The sequence below is a fragment of the Centropristis striata genome, chromosome 1 (assembly GCF_030273125.1).
Source record: "Centropristis striata isolate RG_2023a ecotype Rhode Island chromosome 1, C.striata_1.0, whole genome shotgun sequence".
Classification (NCBI taxonomy): domain Eukaryota; kingdom Metazoa; phylum Chordata; class Actinopteri; order Perciformes; family Serranidae; genus Centropristis; species Centropristis striata.
Genome location: NC_081517.1, coordinates 43,483,788 through 43,510,996, shown reverse-complemented (window position 1 = coordinate 43,510,996; position 27,209 = coordinate 43,483,788). Strand labels below are relative to the sequence as shown.

The window sequence follows — 27,209 nt, the reverse complement described above, 5'->3', positions numbered from 1 at the left end:
AAAAAGACACATTAAAACACATTAACACATGAACACTTTAACACAGTGGAGACAGAGCTGACTTCCAAAATGATTTGGCGACCCCCAGAAATCATCTCGCGACCCCAATTGGGGTCCCGACCCCAAGGTTGAGAATAGCTGTGCTACCCAGAACATAAAGTAGAACTGCTGAGACCAGGTATACTGGCTTCAAACTGAAGCTTAAACACTTATTCTTTGCCAAATGTTACCATAAAGTCTGGTATAAACGCTGCCAGTCAGTCCAAGTAGTCAAAGTCCTCAGGGATCCCGAAGGCTTTGTTGATGCGGCCGTCATCAAAGGAAAACTTCTTTTTGGTCCATGACTTGATGGCAAAAACATTGTCTGAAAACAGAAAACGAAATCTTTGTTTAATGAGGCAAAAAACACAGAGCCTCCGGTGTTATATAACATATTACAGATAGCACAGTCAGTCTGGGATTATGAGAATATTCTTGGACTTGAAAATGATTGTTGAGTCCAAGAACAAACCATCTGTCTCGTTGCTTGTTTTGGTGAAAGTTGAGTTATTTTTGGCAGAAGATTTAATTATTAAGCACTGAAAATGGAGCGTTTCCCACACCTGTAGATGATTTGGGCATTTGACGAGGATTTTAAGGAGAGCGGGGCACTCTATAACCGAGCATTGTTTACCAGTATTTTTGCATAAAAATCTGGCTAACTACAGATGAACCTGGTCTCACAGGAATCTGTGAAATAGCCACGGATTTGCTTAACTCAAAATCCGTGGAATAGCCACGGAATCGCTCAAATTTCCGTGAAACTGACACGGATTTCGCTACAATGCAAGTTAATGACAGTCATATCCCGTGGCTATTCCATGGATATTTGTTCCTATTGGTTTGTTCCAAGTCACGTGACTTTCAAGGTCCCGGCGGTCAGAACAAAAAACATGGCGGACAGTTCTCTCATTTTTAGTGAAAAAATCTATATTTTGACTTAGTTTCTACATAAAAATGGATTTTGATCACATTTCTAGCGAGAAATATATGTTTTACTTTCTAAATATTCACTCAGTGAATGTACATAATCACTTTGTATGTTGGAATAGCCACGGGATATGACTGTCATTAACTTGCATTGTAGCGAAATCCGTGTCAGTTTCACGGAAATTTGAGCGATTCCGTGGCTATTCCACAGATTTTGAGTTAAGCGAAATCCGTGGCTATTTCACGGATTTCTGTGAGACCATACAGATTTGATGCCATATATCTGTCAGGCAGAGGTGACATTTTAGCAAGTTGCGAGAAATGTTCATGTTTTAAACTTATTTAGGGTTGGTACGGCAACCAAGAGGAAAATTCAAGCACTTCTGAGCTACATAAACCATTAACTTTTAGCCTCTTTCAGCCTTTATTAATGCATCTAATTTACTATGAATGCAATTGAGAAAAATAACATTAACAGCATGAATTTATACAGCAATCAATGTATATTGATAGAATATTTTAAAAGCTGTTCATATGAACGTTGACTATGTTTTGATTATGATAATTCTATGCTTGCTAATTTCCAAAGAAGGGGATCAACAGAGGACCATGTTAGCTATGAATGGCAGTTGAATACAGGAAATAATTTGAAAAACACTTTACATGTTTGCTTATAACTGTAGATGACCAAAATAATCCACTGAGCCCAGAAGAATATTTACATTATATAAGTTTAGTGCTCATGGCAACTCATTCAGTTATTTTAGTTTCTCATTTAGGGTCTGCTCTACATCTACTGAAACATCAGGAAACAACAAACACATCCACATGCCAGGATTATTTCTTTTACTTTAAACTTTGTTTATTATGTTTTTTGATTATTTAATTTCAAATATCAAAAAAGTTGCAGATTTAAGAGATTTAAAGTGACAAATCTGCGCAAAAAAAGTTGCAGATTTACAAGAAAAAAGTGGGAAAAAAGCAACTTTTTTCTCCCAGATTCACCACTTTAAATCTCATAAATCTGTGCATTTTTTCTCGTAGGTTTGCCACTTTAATCTTGTAAACTTTTTTCTCAAAATATTATTTTCGTATGTTTTTTTTTTTACACATTCTGGCTGTATGTAATATCCTCCAATATTCTCTGAAATGTGGAATTTGTAAGTATTTCAATAAGTGTCCTATTAAGGGTTAAAGTGGTGAATCTGGGAGAAAAAAGTAGGTTTTTTTCCTACTTTTTTCTCGTAAATCTGATCAGATTTGCCACTTTAAATCTCTTAAATCTGCAACTTTTTTTCTTGTAGATTTTCCACTTTAATCCAGTAAATTTGCAACTCAAATATCGAAAGATTTTTGGTTTACATGGGCGATTGTGTAGATGAAACTCCAGATTATGTTTAAACACACATTTTCCATATTGCAATTTCACTATAATTTAAGTTTGAAGCCCTAATAGTCTAATGTGAGAATATCTTTATTTATCTGATATGAGTCATTCAAGCATACACGTTCAGAACAGTGCTTCATTCACATATCAGTTTAACTCTACAGGCAGATAACCTTCAACATAGCTGTAATCAGATTTACACATCAGAATTACACATGGTAATTACTTTCTTCTTTCTTTATGTGACAATCTAAAAAGGTTTCTATGATTTTTTTAAAAAGTGCCTTTAAGAAGTGATTCATTAGACAACCTGAACACTGTGTCACCCCTTTAAAAGAGTAAATCAAATAGCTTCCTGTAGACTAACACATGTTTTATCAGGATGTTAAGTCAATAAGCTCTGAATCATGCCATTAGTAATGCTCCTGTAGGGTCATTGTACTTGAGTTTTGATATGACAAAATTCAGTGGAAGTGTGAACTGTGTCAGGGCTTGTAGGTGAGTGTTTGTGTGTGTGGGTGTGTCCCAGTGGGGCGACGCTACAGGTTAAAGACGCACAACATTGTTTTTGAAAAGCGCTAGCCACAGGCAGTTCAATACAGTAAGCTGGGTTTTTTCCTCTATCCTGCTGGGGTCGGCTGTGAGAAGCTGAAATAACAGCAGCCACAGAGCAATAATAGCAGTGTACGTTAAATGTTTAGTTAGAAAAAAATATAGGTACACAAAGATTCAAACTTCAAACCAAGGCTAGAAGATTTGGCTGTGTTGTGTTGGTTTCTGTGAAGAAATTGTAAGGAAAAATGTAGGTGATTTACAGCAGTAGTTCTCAACCTTTTTGAGTCGCGACCCCCAATTTAACATGCATGTTGTCCGCGACCCCCGCTCACTGAACACAATCTCACACGCACAGTTCAGATCACCCAAAAAACAAACAAAATGACCACAAAAAGACACAAAATGACCCAAAAAAGACACAAAATGACCCAAAAAAGACACAAAATGACCCAAAAAAGACACAAAATGACCAAAAAAGACACAAAATGACCAAAAAAAGACACAAAATGAGCCAAAAAAGAAACAAAATGACCAAACAAAGACACAAAATGACCAAAAAAAGACCCAAAATGACCAAAAAAAGACAAAATGACCAAAAAAAGACACAAAATGACCAAAAGAGACACAAATTGACCACAAAATGACCAAAAAAAGACCCAAAATGACCAAAAAAAGACAAAATGACCAAAAAAGACACAAAATGACCAAAAAAAGACACAAAATGACCAAAAAAGACACAAATTGACCACAAAATGATCAAAAAAAGACACAAAATGACCAAAAGAGACACTAAATGACCAAAAAAAGACACAAAATGACCAAAAAAGACACAAATTGACCACAAAATGATCAAAAAAAGACACAAAATGACCAAAAGAGACACTAAATGACCAAAAAAAGACACAAAATGACCAAAAAAGACACAAATTGACCACAAAATGATCAAAAAAAGACACAAAATGACAAAAAAAGGAAACAAAATGACCAAAAAAGGAAACAAAATGACCAAAAAAGACACAAATTGACCACAAAATGATCAAAAAAAGACACAAAATGACCAAAAGAGACACTAAATGACCAAAAAAAGACACAAAATTACCAAAAAAAGACACAAAATTACAAAAGAGACACTAAATGACCAAAAAAAGAATCAAAAAGAGCCAAAAAAGAAACAAAATTATCAAAAAAAGACACAAAATGACCAAAAAAGAATCAAAAAGAGCCAAAAAAGAAACAAAATGACCAAAAAAAGAATCAAAAACAGCCAAAAAAGAAACAAAATTATCAAAAAAAGAAACAAAATGACCAAAAAAAGATACAAAATGACCAAAAAAGGAAACAAAATGACCAAAAAAGACACAAATTGACCACAAAATGATCAAAAAAAGACACAAAATGACCAAAAGAGACACAAAATGACCAAAAAAAGACACAAAATGACCAAAACAAGACAAAATGACCAAAAAAAGACATGAAATGACCAAAAACACATGAACACTTTAACACAGTGGAGACAGAGCTGACTTCCAAAATGATTTGGCGACCCCCAGAAATCATCTCGTGACCCCAATTGGGGTCCCGACCCCAAGGTTGGGAATAGCTGATTTACAAAACTGGACAAATTGTGCTTTTCATTGTAACAAGCTGAGAACATTACAGCTTGTATTCAAAAATGACATTGCACTTGTACCAAGGCTGCTGTTCTACACAGTGCTGTACGGAAAACTGTTATATTTCTGTTTCATAGTGTCCGCCCCAGATGAGGGAAGTAAAAGCCATGGAAGAGGCAGATATGACTCATCGTGTCTTAAAATGAGTCTGATCCTATGGAAGTGAAGCAGAAATGTGCCAATGAAATCTGACAGCGTGACTTTGTTGACCAGTTACAGGCAATGTTGACCCTAAAGAGGCAAAACACCACACACACACCAACTGGTTACCATGATCCCCGAAGGTCAGCCGTCTCCAAGGTTACAGCTTGGGTCAATAAATGCACACAGAGCCTAAGAGTTGACTGCAAGGAGGAGACACAGAGCAACCTTACAGCTTTAATGGGCTTTATCCCTTTATCAGGCAAAGAACTATATTTGGTAACTTCAGGTAATATTTAGAGAAAAAAGTTGCAAATTTGCTAGATTAAAGTGGCAAATCTGTGCGGAAAAAGTAGCAGATTTATGAGAAAAAAGTGGGACAAAAGCTATTTTTTCTCCCAGATTCAACACTTTAAATCTCATAAATCTGCGCATTTTTTCTCGTAGATTTGCCACTTTAATCTCGTAAACTTTTTTCTCAGAATACTATTTTCGTATGTTTTTTTTTTAACACATTCTGGCTGTATGTAATATCCTCCAATATTCTCTAGAGTTGAAATGTGGAATTTGCAAGTATTTCAATAAGTGTCCTATTAAGGGTTAAAGTGGTGAATCTGGGAGAAAAAAAGTTTTTTTTTCTACTTTTTTCTCGTAAATCTGCAACTTTTTTTGCACAGATTTGCCACTTTAAATGTCTTAAATATGCTGACAATTTTCACATTCTTTCTCTTGAGAAGCTAAAACCACCCAATATTTTGCAGTTTTGCTTAAAAAAAGTACAAAAATGATTAACTGATTCTCAAATAGTTGCTAGTTCTTTTTCTGTTGATCAACTAATTGTTGCAGCTTGATTCCAGACATATTAAGTGCGTGCAATAAAAGAGAAGATGACTCACCTGTCCAGCGGGAAACAGCTTCTTTTGCTACAACATTCGACTTTCCTGCAAAACAAAATGTACGATCAGTATGTGCGTTATAAATAACGTCTGCAATGTGTGTTACACCAATGGAAGGAAAACGACTACATGAAATCAATTAAAATTTCTTTCCTTTTGTCAGGTAAATTATTCCCTTTAGTCAGTTTTTGATTATTGCTCAAAACAAGGCAACCGCTCAGATCTGCAATTTAAACTTACTTACTTACTTAAACACCTACTGGACAACATTTCAAAGGTCAAACAGTAAGAGTTATGTAAAAAAAATAAATAAATAAGAGAACCAAAACATCATAGTCCATTTTGTGTTGCAAATCCATACAGCATGTATGTTTTGTGAGCCGTGCTTATGAAGGAAGACTTGCATACTGTGCAAAAAAAAAAAAATACTTTATGTGAAAGCCGAGCTACGGAAGCCCTGAACCGCAAGTGAAGAATTTTTTTTTTGAGATGTTATCTTGTTATTTCGAGATCATATCTCGTTATTTCAAGATAATATCTCATTATTTCGAGATAATACGCATATGTAAAAAAAAAAAATAATAAAAAAAAAAAAATCTTCCAAAATTTTTTTTTTCTTCAGATATTATCTCATTATTTCGAGATAATATCTCGTAATTACGAGATAATATCTCGTTATTTCGAGATAACACACCTATGTAAAAAAAAAAAATTTTTATCTCGAAATAATGAGATAAAAAATTTTGGAAGATTTTTTTTTTTTATTATTATTTTTTTTTTTTACATATGCGTATTATCTCGAAATAACGAGATATTATCTTGAAATAACGAGATATGATCTCGAAATAACAAGATAACATCTCAAAAAAAAAATTTTCACTTGCGGTTCAGGGCTTCCGTACCGAGCTGACAGTCTTTTCAGAAAAGATGATATTTTCTGTAAGAAATGTACTGCAAGTCTAGTACATTACATTAAACTGTCAGAAAACACTGGACACAAGACAGAAAACATTCTGGGAAAGTGGACATAAATGAAGTTCTGCCGCAAACAAGATCCTTTGTGGAGGAAAGTGTGGTCAGATATGTGATGGTTGGATAGCTGCAGCCACACTGTAGTGCTGATTTACTATTAAATTCAAGTGGACAGCTTAGCCTCCACCTCCCTGCAGCTGGAGCTGAAACAGCGCTCAACAATGTGCTCTAACTGGATTGCTCTTAATGTTTAAGTGGCCCATAAAAGAGGATCCTTAAACAACAACAACAATGTGACATCAAGCTGGTATGCACCTTGAATCATAGCTTTATAAATTGAGCTCATGCTGAAGCCATATTAAAGATAGAAAACACTTGTTTGGCTGCTGTGCCAAGAAGACTGAGCTGCAGCATCACAACATCCAGCCAATGTGAGCTGTTGTAGGCCAGGCTTAGTTCACAGTGGGGTTAGTAGATTTCTCCCTTTGTCCTTCGTAAAAATCAGAAGAATGATCTTGTCCAAGGCTTTGATCAGAATGTCACTGACTTGTCTGTCTGCCCTCAGGTATTTATCCTAGGACTACTTTCAGCGGAGTTAGGAGTGTCAGGTGCGAATAAAAAGATTGTCATTTTGTGCTCACTTCAGGCTAAACACTGTATAGCAACTTCCTGGAAGAGCGCTGAATCTCCCACAGTTAAACATTGGTTTAAAGGAACACTCCACCGTTTTTTCATATTAAAACATGTTATTCGGGTAAGTAAGACGAGTTGATACAGACCTCTTGCGTCTCAATGCGTGCACTCAATCGCCCTGGCGCGCGGCGCCAAGTATGGCGACACAAAATAAAACGTGGCGCTTTTCGCAGTAATATCATCACTCCTGACGGAAGTGAGAGGGAGCGGAAGTGATGATTTTACTGCGCCGAGTCGAAGTGCTCCCAAGTGCTATTCTGCCATACATTATAGTTCTCCTTTTTATCCGCTTAGAAAAGCGCCACGTTTTATTTTGTGTCGCCGTACTTGGTCGTTTAACTACTCGTGTAGCTGTATTTAAATAGGGAAAACGTGGAGGAGTTTGGTCGCTTCTAACTGTCCATCTGTTTGGATCCTAATGAATGAACTGGGCTAAGCTAAGTGCTAGCCAAGTGGCGCCGCGCGCCAGGGCGATTGAGTGCACGCATTGAGACGCAAGAGGTCTGTCTCAACTCGTCTTACTTACCCGAATAACATGTTTTAATATGAAAAAACGGCGGAGTGTTCCTTTAAGAGTCTTTCCAATGTTCTAGCCATGGAGAAGTTAACCTATGCCACCAAGGGAAAAATACAGAGCTTTTTTAAGCTATGGGGACAATTTATTGAACATCTTGAAAGTCACCGATCAAGATGTTGAACACTTGAAAATGACAATGAAGTGTATAAAGAAAATGTAATATTCAACACAGCAGCTACATAGGAAATACAGGGTTATACTTTTTTTTTTTTAATTATTATTATTATTTTTGTATCTATTGTTTTTTTTGTTTTACTTTGTTTTGTTCTTTGTTTTAGTGGTAATTTGTCTTGTCTGTTTTGTTTTGTTTTTTTATCTAAGAATGTGGGCATGTAAACCCTCATTAATGTATGTGTCATGTTAATTCTAAAAACCCAATAAATATAATTTTCAAAAAAAAAAAAGAATGTCACTGACCGTCAGCAACAATCATTTATAGAGAACAAAAAAATGAAAACTGATATGAGCTGTAAGTGGGAAGGACTAGATGAATTCACCTCTGACTCATGTACCTGTACGTGAGCCTTGGTTAGCCTGGATGACTCATTTTTTTTAAATCTGTTGTCCCTGGCTAAATGTTGAAAGGGCACCCTTTATGTAAGCATATAACATCACATTAATAGATACAACATAATTAATATCATGCACAAAACAGTACACATGCGCAAGTAAATGATGCCAAGTAAAAAACATATTGGTTAGCTACAACCACAGCAGACATAAATAATATATTATATATAGATAGATATTCTCAAGAGCTTTAAATGATTCCTTGACCCAGAAAATGTATTTTTTGACACCAAGATTGACCTTTTAAGTGGCTTGGAAGATATACTGGTTCTCATAGACTTTATATGGGTGCCATATCCGTTCCGGAATCTTGATGAAGTGGCTCCTACCAAAAATTGAAACCTATGGTGATAGAGAGCATGTGGATAAAAAATGTGGTGCTTTTGTCCGGCGTGTCCCCTTTTTTTCGCTAAGCCGCCTGACTAAAAGGAGTGATAGGGAAGGAAGGAAAGTAAACAAACATTGTTTTCCTTGGTCAATGTAAGAGGAAATTAAGAATTCAAATTAATTTGAAAAAAACATCAATACATTTTTGTACTGTTGTCATTTCCCTTCAGTGTGGTTGTAAACATGGTGTGTGAATTCACATCCACCATTTCAACTCTGCTTCCTCATTGTGTCATACCTGCCATGCACATATTTTGGTTATGATTAGTTAAGGCGTTTCCCATGGTTGGTGGTTCTTCAGCCACACCTTCTACCACATTGGCTTATTGGCAGCTATGTGTGTGATAATCATTGTCAAACATTTTGGCCTTTGATGAATACAAATTAAATCAAAATGTGGTTTGTCCACTGGTTGGCACCACCACTAGTACTTTGAATAGTAATTAAAGTAAACATGCAAACATGCTTTTATGAGCCGTTTTGCAATCAAATGGGAGGAGTACCAAGCAATCTACAAATGTAAATACATTTTGGTTTCAGTTGGATTTGCCAAAATGTTTGGTTTGGATTATTGGTATTTGTGGATGTGGTAACCAGTGTTGGAATGTAACTAAGTACATTTACTCAAGTAAAGTACAACATCTCAGAAATTGTACTTGAGTATTTACATTTTATGTAACTTTATACCTCTATTCCACTACATTTAGCTGACAGCTTTAGTTACTTCTCAGGTCGAGAGTTAGCTTAAAAAACATTATAAATTTAAAGTGATAAGACATCTTTTTTAATTAGACCTCATGATAACATATTAAGTAATTAAAATCACCTACCTTGAGAAAATTAAAACACTGCTTACGTAAATGGATCAATAATAATAATCCAATGATATATTTTGAAAATATAAAACAATCGTTTTTGATGCTGATCCTTTTGTACTTTAACTTAAGTAAGTTGTGAATGCAGGACATTAAATTGTAGTTAAGTCATTTCACAGTGTGGTATTACTACTTTTACTTAAGTTAGGGATCTGAATACTTTTTCCAGCACTGGCGGAAAATACTGTCAAACATGCTTAGGGCATAAAACATTGCAAAGAAATCCAATACACAATAATTAGTATACATAACAAAAACGTAGTGTGGGTCTGGATCTTTGTGAACAGAAGTAAGTAAGGAAGTGAGTTATGCTTTTGACCTGAGTGACATTCTAAATTAAAAAGACAGTTTGCAGAATCAAACCATTAAATTATAGCCATTTGGATTAAATGTTTAGGAATAATTGGTCAACATGAGACAACCTCTAGTAGGTAAAAGTATCTAATCAATCTATCTAAACCAATACAGTTTGGGTTCTGGGTATGGCTCTCAAATACAAATAAAAGGTGAAAAAACAGGATGGTTAAAATAGCAAACTTAAGGTTCGCTAACAGTGGCATTGTCCACTTCTTTTGTACAGTTTATGGTCTCAACCAGTGGCAGAAGAAGTGCTTAGATGTTTTACTTTTAAAAAATCCATTAAAATTGTACTTTGAACACTTTCACCTATGATCAGACAGACATTTGCTTTAAAGATGCTCTTTGAACCAATGACAAGAACATCTGCATGAGCAGGTCCGAGCCCATCCTCCAGGTCCAATCAGGCCCAGGAGACACAAGTAGACATAACATCATTTAATACACTCCGTACATAGAGGCACACAGCTCTCAGAGAACAATTCAAGTTTCACTGAAGGGAGATCGTTATCTGTATCAAAGCTGTGTGTGTGTGTGTGTGTGTGTGTGTGTGTGTGTGTGTGTGTGTGTGTGTGTGTGTGTGTGTGTGTGTGTGTGTGTGTGTGTGTGGTGTAGTTAAAAAAAACAAAAACGAAAATAACACCTGTGGGCAAATGAAGAGAGAGTGAAAAATATGGAAATTAGACAGAAGAAATTGAAAGTAGAAGCTAAGGAAAGGTTTCTCCTTTCCCTGTCTAATGTGTTTATCTGTTCAACCTGGGTGCATATGAGGTACATTACATAACTTTCACATGCAAGTTAAAACAGAACATATACAGACAGAAATTGAGATTGATACTGACTGATTTTGCCATAGTCTAAACTCGCAGTAGAGACATACGCCAGTTAATAATAAATAGGGAGCTCTGGATGAAGATTTAATCTCTTTTTGCCATTTGCAAATAAGATAAAACGACTGGTATGGTAACCTTAATATTTAATATATTCCATTCAAATGTTTTATTTAAATGTGTCAATATTTCAAGAAGAAGAAAAACATTTTTTATGTTCAGATAGCCATAGGAAAGGAAAAAATAAAAGAAAACTTTCCTGGGGTTGGGACTGGGACTCCAACAGCTGCTGCAGTGATTAAGCTTGGCAACAGGTTTATCACAGGCACCAGAGACTGAGCTTCTGCATAGGATGGATCTAACAATGTGATCATTAAGTCCTTTCTCTGTGACCCAGATACAAATGTGAAAGAATTTGGCTGCATTTTGGATTTTAGCTTATATTGGCAGCAAGCTAATACAATCTTTTTTTTGGTTACGAATCTAGCATAGAGTGTCGAGAATATTTAGCTGATACACAGAATATACACAAAATATATCACATTGCCTTCTCTTCTTTTTTTGTATTACCTAAGGCCTTTTGTGATCACTCTATATTTTTACCTAATTCCAAATTATGAACCTTGTTGGCTAAATTATGAGAAATTTTGCTATGATCATACAGATCATATCGTACACTGTCAAATTCTCAGTATACTAGACATTCATCCTAAACGATATTTCCTACTGCCTACAAGGTAGTACTTACATAGTAGACTATAACTTATATCAGTCTTCACGGATATTTTCGGCCATGAAATAACTTAAAGGCACAATGAGTGGGATTTAGCTAAACTCTCAGTCATCACTCTGCACTGTAAAAAAGCCAACTTGTATTTTTTGGCCTAAAACAGTGATTTAAGTTGGTAAAATTTGGAAATATAAATTACTGACATTTAGGGCAATAATGTAAGTTAGCACAACAAAGGAAGCCAGTTGTCTGCTCAAAAACAAGTTGGTGAGTTGTTGTTACTTATATCTTTAAGTTGGGGTTCACAACAAGGGACAATAGTTCTGCTAACTCTTATTTCTTTGTTGTGAAATGCAGGAAAGCGGTGAAATTCGGTCATTAGCGAAAAGCTAGCGGCTAACTGATGCTAGCGGCTAACTGATGCTAGCGGCTAACTGATGCTAGCGGCGCTGCTTGTTACAGCTACAAGAGTAGCCATTAGCGTATCAATGCTAACTCAAAATTGTGGTCGCAACATTAGCTGACATTTCATAGCGGCGTTACAATCGTGCCAATTCAGCACATTACAGAAGTTAGCAGAAGTAAGCATAAAAGTTATCACAATGTGAAATTATAAGTTAGTACAACTTACAGTTGAGTTGACAAAAATCTGAATTCAGAGTTGAGCAAACTCAAAAACAAAACTTAAAATATTTAGTTTAATTGTCCAACTTAAAATTTTATCGAAGTTTGTTGCCTTGAAATTTTGAGTTCACCTAACTTTTCTTTTTTTTGCAGTGTGCCCTTTCTCCTGTAATAAGGATGTTTCTGGGTGTTTCACCCCCAGCCAATGCATGCAGGGTGTGAGGGGTTGACTCTGTAAAGACGTAGAAGCTATAAGGATGCTACAAAAATGGTGCTAAAACCCCCCATAAATATAGCAAGGCTAAACACCAAGCTGACAAATCTTTGACAAAATCCTACTCATTCTGCCTTTAATTTTAAAGTTACTCTCAACATTTATCTTAAACTGAGCCACAAACCTTATTTCAACTTATTAATAATACATTTTGTCTGGAATTTCCTTGTGATTGTCAAAAGATGAGACCATATTCACGTCATGCAAGTAGAAAAAAAACTGCAGTGCGTGCAGACTAAATGCATTATTTGGGCGGTGCAGGTAAACAAACCAGAAAGTTTTATGACACGGCACATCACATGTGTACATAAGGCAACACACCCCCTTTAACACAGGTCAGCTGTTACATGAACTCCAGGCAGTATGGGATTTTTGTAATACCACTAATAGTTGTGTGCACTGTGTGGACGTACAATAGAAGAGGTGTGTTAATAATGTTATCTTGGTAAAAGCTTCGCTCTCCAAACCCTCAGGTCAGAGGTCAGAGCTTGCACAGCTCATTTAGACCGCAATTAAAACTGACATGCAAGTCTTAAAATGAGACCAGAAAAAAAAATAGTCTCCATTTCAGCAGGAAGGTTCTCGCTCTTCACACTCACCGACTTGTGTGGACATGTTTTGTGGTTCAAGCTGATGGTTTAAAACTGACATAAGAGCTTCTCTGGTGACCACTTCTGATCGGTTTTTACTTCCTCAATCACATTTAACTTTGAACCGTGAGAAACTGCTGCTCAACAGACAACATACGTGTTTGTTTTAAGCTGTAGCATTAGAGACGTGGACCCCTGAGACCAAAACCTGCACCGCACTTCCTTCTATGCACACTGTAAGGACGACTTGGCGGTCCTTGAATGCATTAAAAGGAAGCATTTGCATTCATACGCTCATACTTCATATGAATGTGGTCATCTCTCTAATGCGGCTTATTTGGAGCTGTCTGACCATGCAAGATAATATTCAGTGAGGATTTGAGGGTGTAAAGTATGTTTTTTCTTCACATTCTGCTTATGTTTTTGGTTTTTTTAGCACTATGAGTAGGTGATTTTGATTGGTAGCCAACTTCATTGCAGCACAGGTTACTGGAGATTTTTCCTGCTATCATATCCATTTATGTAACTACAGTATGTCTGTGTTGAATGATTGATGTGCTGAATATTTAAACATACTACATGGGGTTTTTAACTGGATACGTAACAGTCTCAGTTTAGTGCTGATGACTTCTATGACCTACATATGCAAACGAAATGAAATTACTTATGACATGCAAACTGGATGAGCCGAGTGTTTACATTTTACAAGGCAAAGTTCTGCAGGGAGGAGATTTTTCTTAAGAGGGTTTTATTTTTGATGTTATATTTTGTGGTAATGGCTGATGGTCAAAAAGTGGAAAGTGATAGAGCATTGTTAAAAACATGAGTCGACCTCGGTTGGTCATTGAACAGATGGAGAGAATTGTCCCGCTTCCTCTTAGACAGGTACGAACACTGAAGCTGGGACTCTTTGTAAAATGCAAATAAAAACAGAATGCATCAAATCCATTTGTGATCTATGTTCTCTGGGTCATGTAGGATCATTCTTACATATGTACTGGGAGTGTTCTGATGTGGCGATTTTTTGGAAGTTGGTATCTTCCACTTTATCAGGCCTATTGGAGGTAGACATACCATGTTCTCCTAAAATACTACTTCTAAATGACACCTCATCTTTGAACCTGTCCTCTGCTCGGACCCGCACTCTATTAGCGGGGCTGACTGCAGCTAAGAAAATGCTGGCCTTGCGCTGGAAGCCCCCCAACACACTCACACGCACCCAGTGGTTACAATCATTTTTGAGCATACTCTATATGGAGTTGTCTGTGGCAAAAATGCATGGAGCTAGTCAGAAAACAATCCAAACCTGGACCTCTGCAGTGGCAATGGTTAAAGATTTACTGAGTTGAGAAAGACATCTTTACTTGAAATATATGTAATTTTTTGTTTATTTTCATATACTTACTTTGGCATATAGGACATGGATATGACTTATGTACTATGTGATTTATGCTGTATCTAATGTAGAAGATCTTTTTGGGATATCGAGGGAGGGGGGATGTCGCTAACCTGGGAGGGGTGGGTGGGTAAAGGGAAGTGAATACTACTTGTTGTATTACTGTATTTGACTTGTTTCATGCCCTTCTCTTTTGAAAATAAAAATAATTGATCGCAAAAAAAAAGAATGCATCAAATCCAGAGAGTGTATATTTACAAAAATAACAAGCAAGTACTGCACTTAATGTGTTTTTTGAGCTCTAAACTAAATTGTATAACTTTACTGGGATGCCAATACATTAATGGTAAGAAAATGGCTCAACACTAATTTTTCTCACTCCTATATTTGACCATTTTCTGAGAGGCAATACTGAAATTAACAACTCTGTGTTAATTATCAGATGTGAAAACACTTATTTCTGGCAGTTTGAGTCATATAGAAGCTCCTCAAGTGGTTTGTTTCTTGGATGCTGCCCAACTCTTTCTCTGCCTCTTAATAAGAGATTCTCAATGGATGCATCAAAAAAAACAACACACCATCTGTCTTGATGAGCCACCTGATGCTGGAATACATTCTAATTATCTTCTTAGTGTAAAGACCACCCAAAGCTTTCATTTATAGTTGCTAACTATAAGCTTACTGTACAAGCTTACTTTCCAAAAAAAACTCACACAAAATTCAGCTTTTAAATCCGAGGGCAACAATTGATTCAACTATGTTAGATATGATCAAAGAAAACGAGCAAATTCATTTCTTGGACTTGGACAGCAGGATTTCATGATACTGGGCAGTGTACTATGGGTGTGGCATATCGTATCGTTCACGATAATATCGGTATATTTTTTTTAGGGTTAAAAAAGAAGCATATCATGATATTGGCAACATTCCTACTTCTTGATGTAGTGGCGTAAGGCTAACAATTAAAGTTGTTTTAATCGCAAAAAGCTACTTACTCTCTGTCGCTAAACACATGCAGCTTTCAAAATAAGAGCACGGTGTGTTAACAGAATCCACCACAGAACTTACAAGAAGACTGTCAAAATAAGATGCCTTAAATAAAACATACAAGAACCTTTATTCTCCTTTACAATATTTCATTAAAATATGCCCCCGGAACCCCTAAATGGTTATTTTTTATTATTTACTCATACTCAAGAGTCAACGTTTTTGTGTTTGGCAACTGTTGAGATTTGCACTTCACACTACATTTTAGATTTTTATTTATTTATACAGACTAAAAAAAACATTTTCTAAATCTTTTTAAGTATTTCGTAATATCGTGAAGAATAATCGTTATCGCAAAAATAGCCTGAAATATCGTGATATTCTTTTAGGGCCATATCGCCCAGCCCTACAGTGTGCTACATTTTATGGAAGCTAGATTTCTTTGGCCGGTGATCGCAGTTGACTTGATCGATGCCAAAGCTTAAAACAGACTTTTAGTTGCATTTTACTGTACTCACTCATCTCCTCAACGACCTCTGGGTCACATTCTCTGTACTTGTCCAACTCGGCCTGCAGCTGAGTCCGCTCCTCTCTCAGAGCCTGCAGCTCCTTCAGCAGAGAGCTTCTGTCCTTCTGCAAACACAGCCATTTTCGATAGATTTATTTTTACAAATGGATTATTCATTTTATGCTAAAAAAAAATAGATATATTTGTCCGTAAAACGCGTAGAAGCATATGAAAAACATTCTTACTGTATCTTGACGTCCTACTTTCGCCTTTTCAACGGCTTTCTGTACAGACAATTTCCGCTGCTTTGCTTCAGAAATCTGTAAAGTAAATGAGTCTATGAGTTCTGGGATGGACCCATTCAGAGGATACACTACCGGTCAAAAGTTTTAGAACACCCCAATTTTTCCAGTTTTTTATTGAAATTCAAGCAGTTCAAGTCAAATGAACAGCTTGAAAGGGTACAAAGGTAAGTGGTGAACTGCCAGAGGTAAATAAAAAAAGGTAAGGTTAACCAAAACTGAAAAATAATGTACATTTCAGAATTATACAAGTAGGCCTTTTTCAGGGAACAAGAAATGGGTTAACAACTTAACTCTATGGAGTCTTGGGCTATTTTGTCCATTTTTTAATTCTTTTCATGTCTTTGTAAGTCATTTTGTGTCTTTTATTGGTCATTTTGTGTCTTTTTTTAGTCATTTTGTGTCTTTTGGTGTCTTTTTTTAGTCATTTTGTGTCTTTTGGTGTCTTTTTTTGTCATTTTGTGTCTTTTTTTTAGTCATTTTGTGTCTTTTGGTATCTTTTTTGGTCATTTTGTGTCTTTTTTAGTCCTTTAGTCCAACATATAATGTGATTTTGAATCTTTTTTTCACTTTCAAAAACACTATCATGCTCAATAAAGAATTTTAAATGTTGCAAATGTGCATTAATTTCAGAGTACACTGAGACATTAAACTGCATAATTTTCAATTAAATTCTGGAAAAGTTGGTGTGTTCTAAAACTTTTGACCAGTAGTGTATATTCATCAACTTTCTGTGCATGTCTCAGTCTAATACAATTCCAGGTCATAGTTAGCTGAGATCAACCCAAATGTTGAAAATAAATGTGACTGCTGTAAGAACACTCCTGCAGACTGATCTTATATGTTACACTTCACTCCAAAACTAAAGAATTTCTGGCCTTCTGTGTTTATAACTTTGTCTAAAGTTGGAGGACAAGATCTGCAACCCTGCACCCATATCACACTTTTTCGGGTCCACACCTCTCTAACTGCTAGACAGGCTGATATAGTGGCATATGCACCTGCTGGAATGGAAGTGCACTAAACCCCCGTTATTCTCAAACTTGAGAAGATAAAATGATCTCTCAGAGGTTCTGTAAAAAGCTACATGGAAGGAGGAGGGATATTGTCTGACACATTTCCTTCAATAACAGTATATTTAAAAAAAGTAAAACAGTCTTACATGCGACATATTTAATTCCAAACTGCAGGGAGAAATGTGTTGACAATAGAGATTTTCCTGTATTATTCTGCATTAAAATGAATACATTTGAACTGAAGCAGTTACTGAGATAAACCAATAATCTAAAAGGCGACAAATCATCACTAGTTAGCACAATTTCTACCAGAGGGAAGAAGCAAACTGAATTGCCCTATTTGAGATAAATAAAGTTGTTTGAATTGAATTGAATTGAAGCCTTTTAACCGTTACATACACCCTTACATGTGTTAATCTGAATTGCTCATGACTAATCACCAGTGCATTAGAGGCCAACATTTTATTGAGATTAACAGTGTTGTGCATTGTACTGTTAAAGCATGCTGATAAGTAATTTAGCTGTCTCATAATTTCTTTGTAAATGACACTCCAGCACACATATTAACATCGCTGCATCTGTTAAACAAATGCTATAATATTAACCATCCAATTATGAGTCAACAGAGTTATTCTAATGATTGTCTGCTGTATATTGTAATGGTTATGGTAAAATGAAACGTCTTTATTTTGGTGACAGATTGCTGCTCTACATCATTTAACTTCTGTCCAAGAAATGTGGCAGCCGTCATTCTCTGAGGAGTCTCCACCCTCACACCATCTGTCTGAGGGAAGAGGGACGCAGCACACACGGAGACACTCAAAGATGAGCAGCGTCACTTTCTACAACAACAAACCTCTCACACAAGTGCAGCATGGAGATTCTGAAGTTGTGATTATAATGAATATTTTTTTCTATTTAGGAATACATTTGTTTAGTTTCAACATTAAAGTGTGAAAGAAAAAAACTGTTTCAAAAAAAAGAAAAGAAAAAAATCCATCTATAATTAAACTACTACCACTTCCCATTTTTCTCTTAGCTCTCTTTTACCAGAAGCGTTTTCTGCTCCGTGCTCAACATGTGCTGGCCTCATTTACTGTAAACGATAGTGAGCAGCGTCTTCTAGAAACAGAAAACACAACCTTTGATGAAACATCTGTTCAAATCTACCTTCTCCTTTCATAAAATATAGGACTTTTAATTTTGATTGATTGTTTCGGGACTGCTATGGTTGTTTAAATTGCTGTTGTTTTGGTCTTTTAAAATTTGTGTGTACATTTTTATGTTATGTGTATGATTTTTATGTGAAGCACTTTGTGACTTCTGTCTGTGAAAGGTGCTATATAAATAAAGTTTACTTACTATATAAATAAAGTTTTAATGATCAGCTCTGGGGAGATGGTGTCTGTGCTGTATAGAATATAACTGCTTTATTGTCATTCATTGTACAAATTCAATGAAGTTCTAGTCTTGATCAGAGCAATAAAAAGACACAAAAATATAACTTCGGCAAACAAACAGTAAAAAATATATATAAACATTGTAATTCTGCACTAATGAGTAGATGTTGCACTACAATAATATAATTATTTGATTGATTGATTGTCTTTATTTCGAACATGCAGGCAATAAAAAAAACAAGTTTAAATATTAATAGATGAATAAATAAAAAACAAAACAAAAAGCAAAAAAATTGAAAAGAAACAGACACTTTCTGCAAGCTCGAAAGGGGGTAGGAAGAAGTAAAAAAACGTATCTAGTCCTACTCCTTAACAGGTCAGTATATACATATATGAATAATCAGTATAGTCACATACAAATATTATAAATAATTATATATATATACATATACTATAAACAATTTATATTACATTGTGAATACCTATACATGTATATTATAAATTACTATATATATATAAATATATATAAATATTATAAACATAAATACAGTTACCATGTATATTACAAAATTACAGTCTACATATATCCATGTTACAGAGGCTTTTCTAAATTTCTGTACTTTGTAAAGATGTCTTTATATTTGTTTTTAAACTGTCTTATGTTTTGGCTTTTCTGTACTTCCACACTTAACTTATTCCACAATTTAACTCCGTAGATGCTGATACAAAAGCTCTTTTTGGTTGTGCGTGTTCGGTGGACCTTGAAGTTTAGCTTATACCCTCCCTCCCATTCAGAAATTTTTTTTTCACTTGTATGAAGGAAATGATTGCACTACAATAAATGTAATTGTTGCACAAAATTCAGTAGGTTTGCATGTGAGGGTGTTATTCACTGTTCTGTGCTTATGACCCACACTGTAAAAAAAACTGTTGTTTTTACGGTAAAATACCGGCAGCTGTGGTTGCCAGAACTTTACCGTAATAAATTCTGTGCAACTTTTTCTAATATTACGGTAAAATGATATTAGCCCTGTTGATTTCACATTTAAGATTGCCATTTTATTCCATATTTTACCGTAAAAAATAAAACGTTTTTCGATCAAAAGAAACGCTGTTTGTCATATGATTGACAAGAAAATATTTTATAAATGCTGCATAGATTAAAGATTTTACCATTAAATATTACAGTATATTTCTGTTAGAGATATGGTGTTTCGTACATTTAACAGTGTGAAAATGTATTTTTAGAAAAAAAAAATGCTAAAAATTACAGTGATGGCTTGTAAATATGTTAGCATATTTTTTATATTCACTGTGCCAGTGTATTTTACAGTGAAGTAATGTATTTTTCCCCCCAAAAAAAGGAAAAAAATAGTGTTTTGGCTGATATATACATTTAGGGTGTTTCATTGTTACTGAAACTGAATTAACCCATTTATCACTTTACGGTCTTTTACTGTCATGGTTTAACATTTTTTCACCGTAAAATCTACAGACATTTTTAACAGTGCAGAGAAAGAACTGTTCTTAAGTCTGGTATACAGCACAGTGGTGTGTATTCACTGCATTTTGATGAGTAAAATCCACAGCTTGGTTGTTTTCAGACTAGAGGAGTGTCCTTACTTGTTTCTGCAGCTCCTCCAGTTTATGCTTGCGAGCGTGGAGGGCCTTGCTGGGAAAAGCCCAGTAGTAGTTGGATGTTCCCACTCTCTCACAGTCCACCATGTTGTCATCCACCAGGCTCTGTAGCACATCCTTCACAGTCATGGGAGCTTTAGGCAGCAGAGAGAGGAAAGCACACCTCCTACATAAAGATCCATAATCCTTCATTTTCTATCATTACGCTGCCATCTCAGCAGTTGATGCTATTTGTGGATTACTGATTTGATTCATGGAAAGACTGATTTTTAGCAGAGGTGTGATTGTTGCAAGCTGAGAAGTTCTTCAGCTGTATAAAAGGTAACCGATATTAGGTATAATAGTGCATTCTGCTGAGGATTTAAAAAATACAAGTGAGATTCAGTTGTCATTTTTACTGCTGGCAAAGAACCACTCAAATGTTCACACTACTTAACCCACACATCTGCAGCCTTTCTGGCTGCTTTCTGCTTATCTGGGAGAACATTGCATGAGAGGATGTAATAGAGCAGGAGCTCCATCTTGAACAGTGTCAGCAGTGAAATGTGATACTCCCACACGTTTGCTCAGCCGGTCCACTGTGAAACTGAAAGAGCTTATATGCTGCATTGAGGGCTGAGCTGTGCTGAGTCTTGAGAGGATGTTGAACAGCAGCTAAAATAAAAAACGAGGAACGAAAATAAAACTGAAAAAAAAAAAACAACAACACTCTGGATGGATCAATCAAACTCTGTATGAGCTTTCATTCCACTTCTTTCTTCTCATTGCTGTTCATGCAACTCAAAACAGCTTTTTTCCCCCTTTTCAACTTCTGCCTTTTAATGGTTACCAGTGTGCTATTACCACTCTTTTTTTATTTAACCGAGATCACTCCCTTGGCCCCTTTTCTCACATGTTCTCCCCTTCTACAGGAAAATGTGCCCATAATGCAGATCTCTTGTTGCCCCCTCCCCCCATCACTCAGTAACTATATCATGCCCAAGTAAGAGGGACAAAAACATGTGCTTTTAATCACAGCAACACGATCCCGTTTCTCCACATTAATGTTATGTCCACTTTAAAACTAAATCCCTCCTTAGCTCTACCAAACATACACAACACAGCTTTGTTCCTCTGCTGCACTTAAAAATTCAACTTTATATATTTTTTTAAATGTTCCCTCCATACTCATGAAGTCAAGCTCTATATTGACATTGAGGACATGTGTTTTATCTAAAACCAAAAGCTTTCAACAGTTCTCTGCACTATGAGATTGCTGCCATTGATAGGTCTGGCTCTGTTTAAACAGACTAAATACAGTTAGGGTGGCAACAGCTAGTCCTGGTTGCCATGGTCATGTTACAAGCATGACACCACAATGTTATCAAGAGTCACTTTTCTCTGTATGCAGCGTTTGTTAGAATGACATTTCTCTATTTAAACTGTTTATCATTACTCACATATGCCCTTTGACTTAGGAGCGATCTTCTCAATGTCTTTCAGCTGAAACACATCTTTCTGCAAAGAGAAAGAGAGAATATATTAGAAGAAAAACTTTTTTATACCATATTATCACAGAAAGAGGAATTAAATATAACATCTGTCAGATGCACGATAGTATGAATTTCAAGTTTTAAAATATGCATTAGCGTGACATTGCCTTTCCAGGAATTATTTTGCATGGTTAACCTATTTTAGGAAATCCAAAAATACTTAATTTTATCTACATTATGTCTAATTGTAAGGCTGACATTTTAACCCTCTCTCCCTTCTAAAGCACTTTACAAGTAATACACCTTTTATTACTAGTGTAATATATATATATATATATATATATATATATATATTATATTATATTATATTATATGTTGAATTGAATTGAGAGAGTGAGAGAGAGAGAGAGAGAGAGAGAGAGTGAGAGAGAGAGAGAGAGAGAGAGAGAGAGAGAGAGTGAGTGAGTGAGTGAGTGAGTGAGTGAGTGAGAGAGAGATAGAGAGAGAGAGAGAGAGAGACAGCTGTTGGTTGTTTTGTTTTTATTCTTTTTATTTTATTTTTTATTCTTTTTTTTGCTGGGACAGTTAGATTGTATGAATTATATATTGATTGTAAATATTGTTCAATGATTGTAAATATTGCTTTCTTTTATTGTTATTAGTTTTTCTTTTCTTTTAAAATGAATAACAGAATTATAATAATTTACTGTAAATATTGCTTTCCTTATCTTGTTATCTTTTTTTCTGATGCTTGCTTTGGCAATATATACATTGTTACGTCATGCCAATAAAGCCAATTAAATTGAATTGAATTGAATTGAATTATATATATATATATATATATATACAAACACATAAATAAGAGAGAAAACCTCACGATGAAGTGATGCAGAACAACTTGTTCTCTTTCTGATGCAGGTTTTAAATTTTATTCATATTTTAGTAGTAAATGGTAAATGGATTGCACTTATATAGCGCTTTTATCCAAAGTGCTTTACTGCGCTGATTCACCTGTTCACACACAAATTCATACAGGTGGCAGAGACTATCCTTCAACGGTGCCACCTGCCAACACTGGGAATACATTCACAAACCAATGAATGCGGTGAAATACCCCATTTGGGGTACACTATCCTGCCCAAGGAATGGATACTTCAACATGTAGGCTGCCATGAACTGAGCCACAGCCGCCCAGTGGTAGATTGCATGTTGGCTTTTGTCTCCTTCACACAAAGTGGGCAGCCTGAATCAATAATATCAATACTGTTCATGTCCTGATTGTGTTAAAATGAATAAAATGCATAACGATACTGCCTAGGTACAGTGATTATCTTTTGAACACATGCAGTCACACTGTAAGACAGCACAAAAGAAATATGGAGGCTTCATATTATATAAATATGCTTTAAACTTTAACATGGTCACCTGCAATGGGAAAACTCACCGAATCAAAGAAAATCTCCATCATGCGAGTTCTCTTCTCCTCCAAACTTAGTCCTTTCTTCTTCGACTGTAACAGATAGTTTAAAGTAACATTTAACAACAGCATTAAATATGCCACAATATTACAAAGCACAAAAATAATACGCAAGTGGCAGTAAACACTGTATGAGGGATTGTAATCCTGGCATTTAACATGGAACAAAGCATGGACATATGCCACCATATTACACTGCAATGAAAAAATATGCAAGTGGCAGTTAACACTATATGTGAGGTTGTAATCCTAGCATTTACCATACAATAAGGGGCAAAGCATGAACATTTCACGATACTTATCTAGCATTTCCAGCACTTAGAAATATGCATATTCAATAGAGGCCGTCACTGCTGTCTGTGGTAGCTCTCTATTGCACATCTATACATCGTCACACTGTTAAAATAATCGCCTAAGTCATTTTTTGTCAAAATTGTTGTTTTTTTTGCCTAAATCATCTCCTCATGACGCCAGCCACCTATGGTAAAATCGCCTACATCCTCAGTTGATCAGATCATGTGATTTTACCCCTTTAAGATCATCACTTCTTTGACAATTTGCCACATTCATAGGCATCAGATAAGAACCCAGCAAAGAAGAGCTAGAGGGAGATTGTTTAGTTATCAGTGTTTTATTGTTGACACTAATATTGGTAACACTTTACTCTAAGGCAGAGGTGTCAAACTCTGGCCCGTGGGCCAAATTTGGCCCGCAGTATAATTATATTTGGCCCGCGAGGAAATACCAAAATATAATACTACAAATCCCAGAATGCTCTGCTGGTGTTCTGGCTTGAACACAGTAGATCAGTGTGTAGCAAACTGAGCAACAATTAAAGTTGTCTTTATGCACTTTTTCTTGCTAGTCCAAGGCTTGAAGGGTTGCTCATTCATTGAAGGATATTATTAATAGCCATTTGGTTTATTATTGTTATTTTATTCTTACATTTATTTTTAGCCTGTGGAAAAAGATTACTGTTAAATTTAAATTTAAAGAAGGCCGCATATAAAATAAAGGGACATACGATTTTTATTTAAATTTTATTGAAGAAATGAATGCCATTGATGTGTTTGTTTGTTTTATTTGATATTCGATTTTGAATATTTGCAATATTAAGTTATATCAAGCTTTGCTCGTTCCGTTTCGTTTGAACTTGTTTAGGTCAATTTTTTCAATAAATATCAATGTTGGCCCGCGTCCAAGTTTAAAATTTTGGCCCACTGTGTATTTGAGTTTGACACCCCTGCTCTAAGGTGTCTACATAAGAGTGACATGAGTGTGTCATAAACATGACATGGGATGTGTCATGAACATTAATGACACTTTGAAGTAACATTAATGCTCATGATACTTGTCATGTCATGTTTCTGACAGGCTTGTGTCACCCTTATGTAGACACCTTCAAAATAAAGTGTTAACATATCTTGCTTAAGTCACAAAGGCATGTTTAAAAAATTGCCTAAGTCATTTATTTCTCTTAAGTTATATCATTTACACACAGTGTTATTACTTTGCCAATAGCCATCCTTTTTGAGTGAAATGATCAATAAATGTCATATGTTACACTTTCAGTGAAGTTTTTTGTGTTTCCTGCAAAACGTGAAAAAATGAGTTAGGCGATTATTTTAACAGGGTGACGTCATCTACCATACGTCACTGTTGTTGTAATATCGCTTTTGGCCAACATGGGTAGCACAGCGCAACAATAACTTAGACCACGAAGAAGAAATTATTTGCTAGTATGGTTACTAAAGGTTGAACGACATTACCAAACCTCTATTTGAAAACGTAGTGTTTTTTATTATTATTTTATGCCCAACTAATATGGTCTGTTTCTCCCCTTATAGGTTAAGTTAGCTAGCTAACGTTAATCACAGAAAGTTCACCTGTCCTCTGTTAATTAACGTTAAATGAAGTTGATGGGTATACGTATCTAGTAATACAGTCCTTGAATTGTGACTATTGACCCTGTCTGTATTGCTAAGGGTATAACTTTAGAAATATATGTATTAATTTATATTACTGTCGGTTGGCAGTTAATATGGAGGACTAAAAATGACTTAAGTATAAATAAATAAATCAATCAATGCATAAATAAATGTATAAATAAATGCATAAATAAATAAATACGTAAATAAATGCATGAATAAATAAATAAATACAGAAATAAATAAATGTAGAAATGTAGAAATAAATAAATGTAGAAATGTAGAAATAAATATAAAGCATTTATACATTTATTTTTGCATTTATTTATTTATGCATTTATTTACGCATTTATTTATTTATTCCTGTATTTATTTATACATTTATTCATGCATTTATTTATTTATTCATTTATTTCAGCATTTATTAATTTATTTATGCATTAATTTACGTATTTATTTATTTATTTATTTATGCATTTATTTACATATTTATTTATTTATTTATGCATTTATTTACACATTCATTTATTTATTCCTGTATTTATTTATACATTCATTCATGCATTTATTTATTTATTCATTTATTTCAGCATTTATTTATTTATTTATGCATTTATTTACGTATTTATTTATTTATTTATGCATTTATTTACGCATTTATTTATTTATTCCTGTATTTATTTATACATTTATTTATTTATTCATTTATTTCAGCATTTATTTATTTATTCCTGTATTTATTTATACATTTATTCATGCATTTATTTATTTATTCATTTATTTCAGCATTTATTTATTTATTTATGCATTGATTTACGTATTTATTTATTTATGCATTTATTTACATATTTATTTATTTATTTATGCATTTATTTATACATTTATTTATGCATTGATTTATTTATTTATTTATACTTAAGTCATGTTTAGTCCTCCATAGTTAAAGCTACCGTTACCGATAACGACGTTAGCTTAGCAAAGCTAGCATCAGCCCAAATAAGTCGGTTGTTTCTGTACTATTACATCAACTGCAGTCTGCAGGTAAAGGTGAATATCTGCTTACCATTTTGTTATGTTGGATGTACCAGCAATGTCCCAGGACAAGATGATATATATATTATATACTGCTATGTTTTTAATCCAAAACAAGAAAGAAATAGTTCAGGCAGTAAGATAACTACTGAATCTCCCGCGAATGGCTGTGACGTGCCTTGTGCTGCCTTCACTGCGCCTCGTGAATTCTACTTTCACCGGTCACGTATGCGGTTGTAACAAACTCTACAAAGCGCTCTTTATAAGGGTGTGCAAATTTTATTAAATGGCCTATCATTTTGACACAAAAACATGTAAACTGTTGTGTTGTTGACACATCTTTCATACTTTCACACGTTTGCCATTTTGCTATTGACGTTTTGGGTGGTTCGTTTTTTCTTCGCTTGAGTCCTTATTATTCCGACTGCAACTGAAGGCAGCATTACTTTAAAGGGGAGGATGGATGCTGTTTGTCTTCGCCTCGTGACTTCCTGACGCCCTCTGCTGTCTAATAAAATACATTGTTCAAATAGGAACAGGACTGGGAAAAAAGGGTCTCTTATCTTTAAACGAAAGAGTTCTGTTGTTTACTGGAACATTATAACATAAAAACGACATTAGTTACGGTGTACTGTGCAGACCTGCAGTTTTTGAAAACACAGATTAATCACCCCTGCAGGGAAAAATAAAATACCTGCAATCTTTAACATAATTTTTACAATAATAAACATGTAAATAAAATGTCTGATTTGATTATCATTCTGCAAACTAAAATACGTTATGTTAATAAAAATATGAAGAAAAGCAACTTTATAAAGTGTTTTCAGCAGCTATTCAAGCTTAAAGTGTAAGATAACTTCTATACACTTGAGTTGGGGGTATTATGCTTTGTCCAAAACACAATATTAATTTTAATTTATAGTCTGCAAAGATTCGTAGCAGACAGATTGTACAAA

The 27,209-nt window shown here is 35.0% G+C and overlaps 1 protein-coding gene across 1 annotated transcript; it reads right to left on the bottom strand.

The window, feature by feature from the left end:
• On the bottom strand, positions 1 to 26,412 carry mnd1 (meiotic nuclear divisions 1 homolog (S. cerevisiae)). The gene is made up of 8 exons (XM_059343250.1): positions 26,285 to 26,412; positions 23,261 to 23,326; positions 21,784 to 21,841; positions 20,330 to 20,478; positions 16,234 to 16,308; positions 15,999 to 16,113; positions 5,619 to 5,663; positions 1 to 364 (listed from the first exon to the last, which is right to left on the bottom strand). The coding sequence occupies exons 1-8, from the start codon at positions 26,285 to 26,287 to the stop codon at positions 258 to 260; spliced, it is 618 nt and encodes a 205-aa protein (XP_059199233.1). The 5' UTR covers positions 26,288 to 26,412; the 3' UTR covers positions 1 to 257.
• Between the last annotated feature and the right edge of the window lie 797 nt (positions 26,413 to 27,209).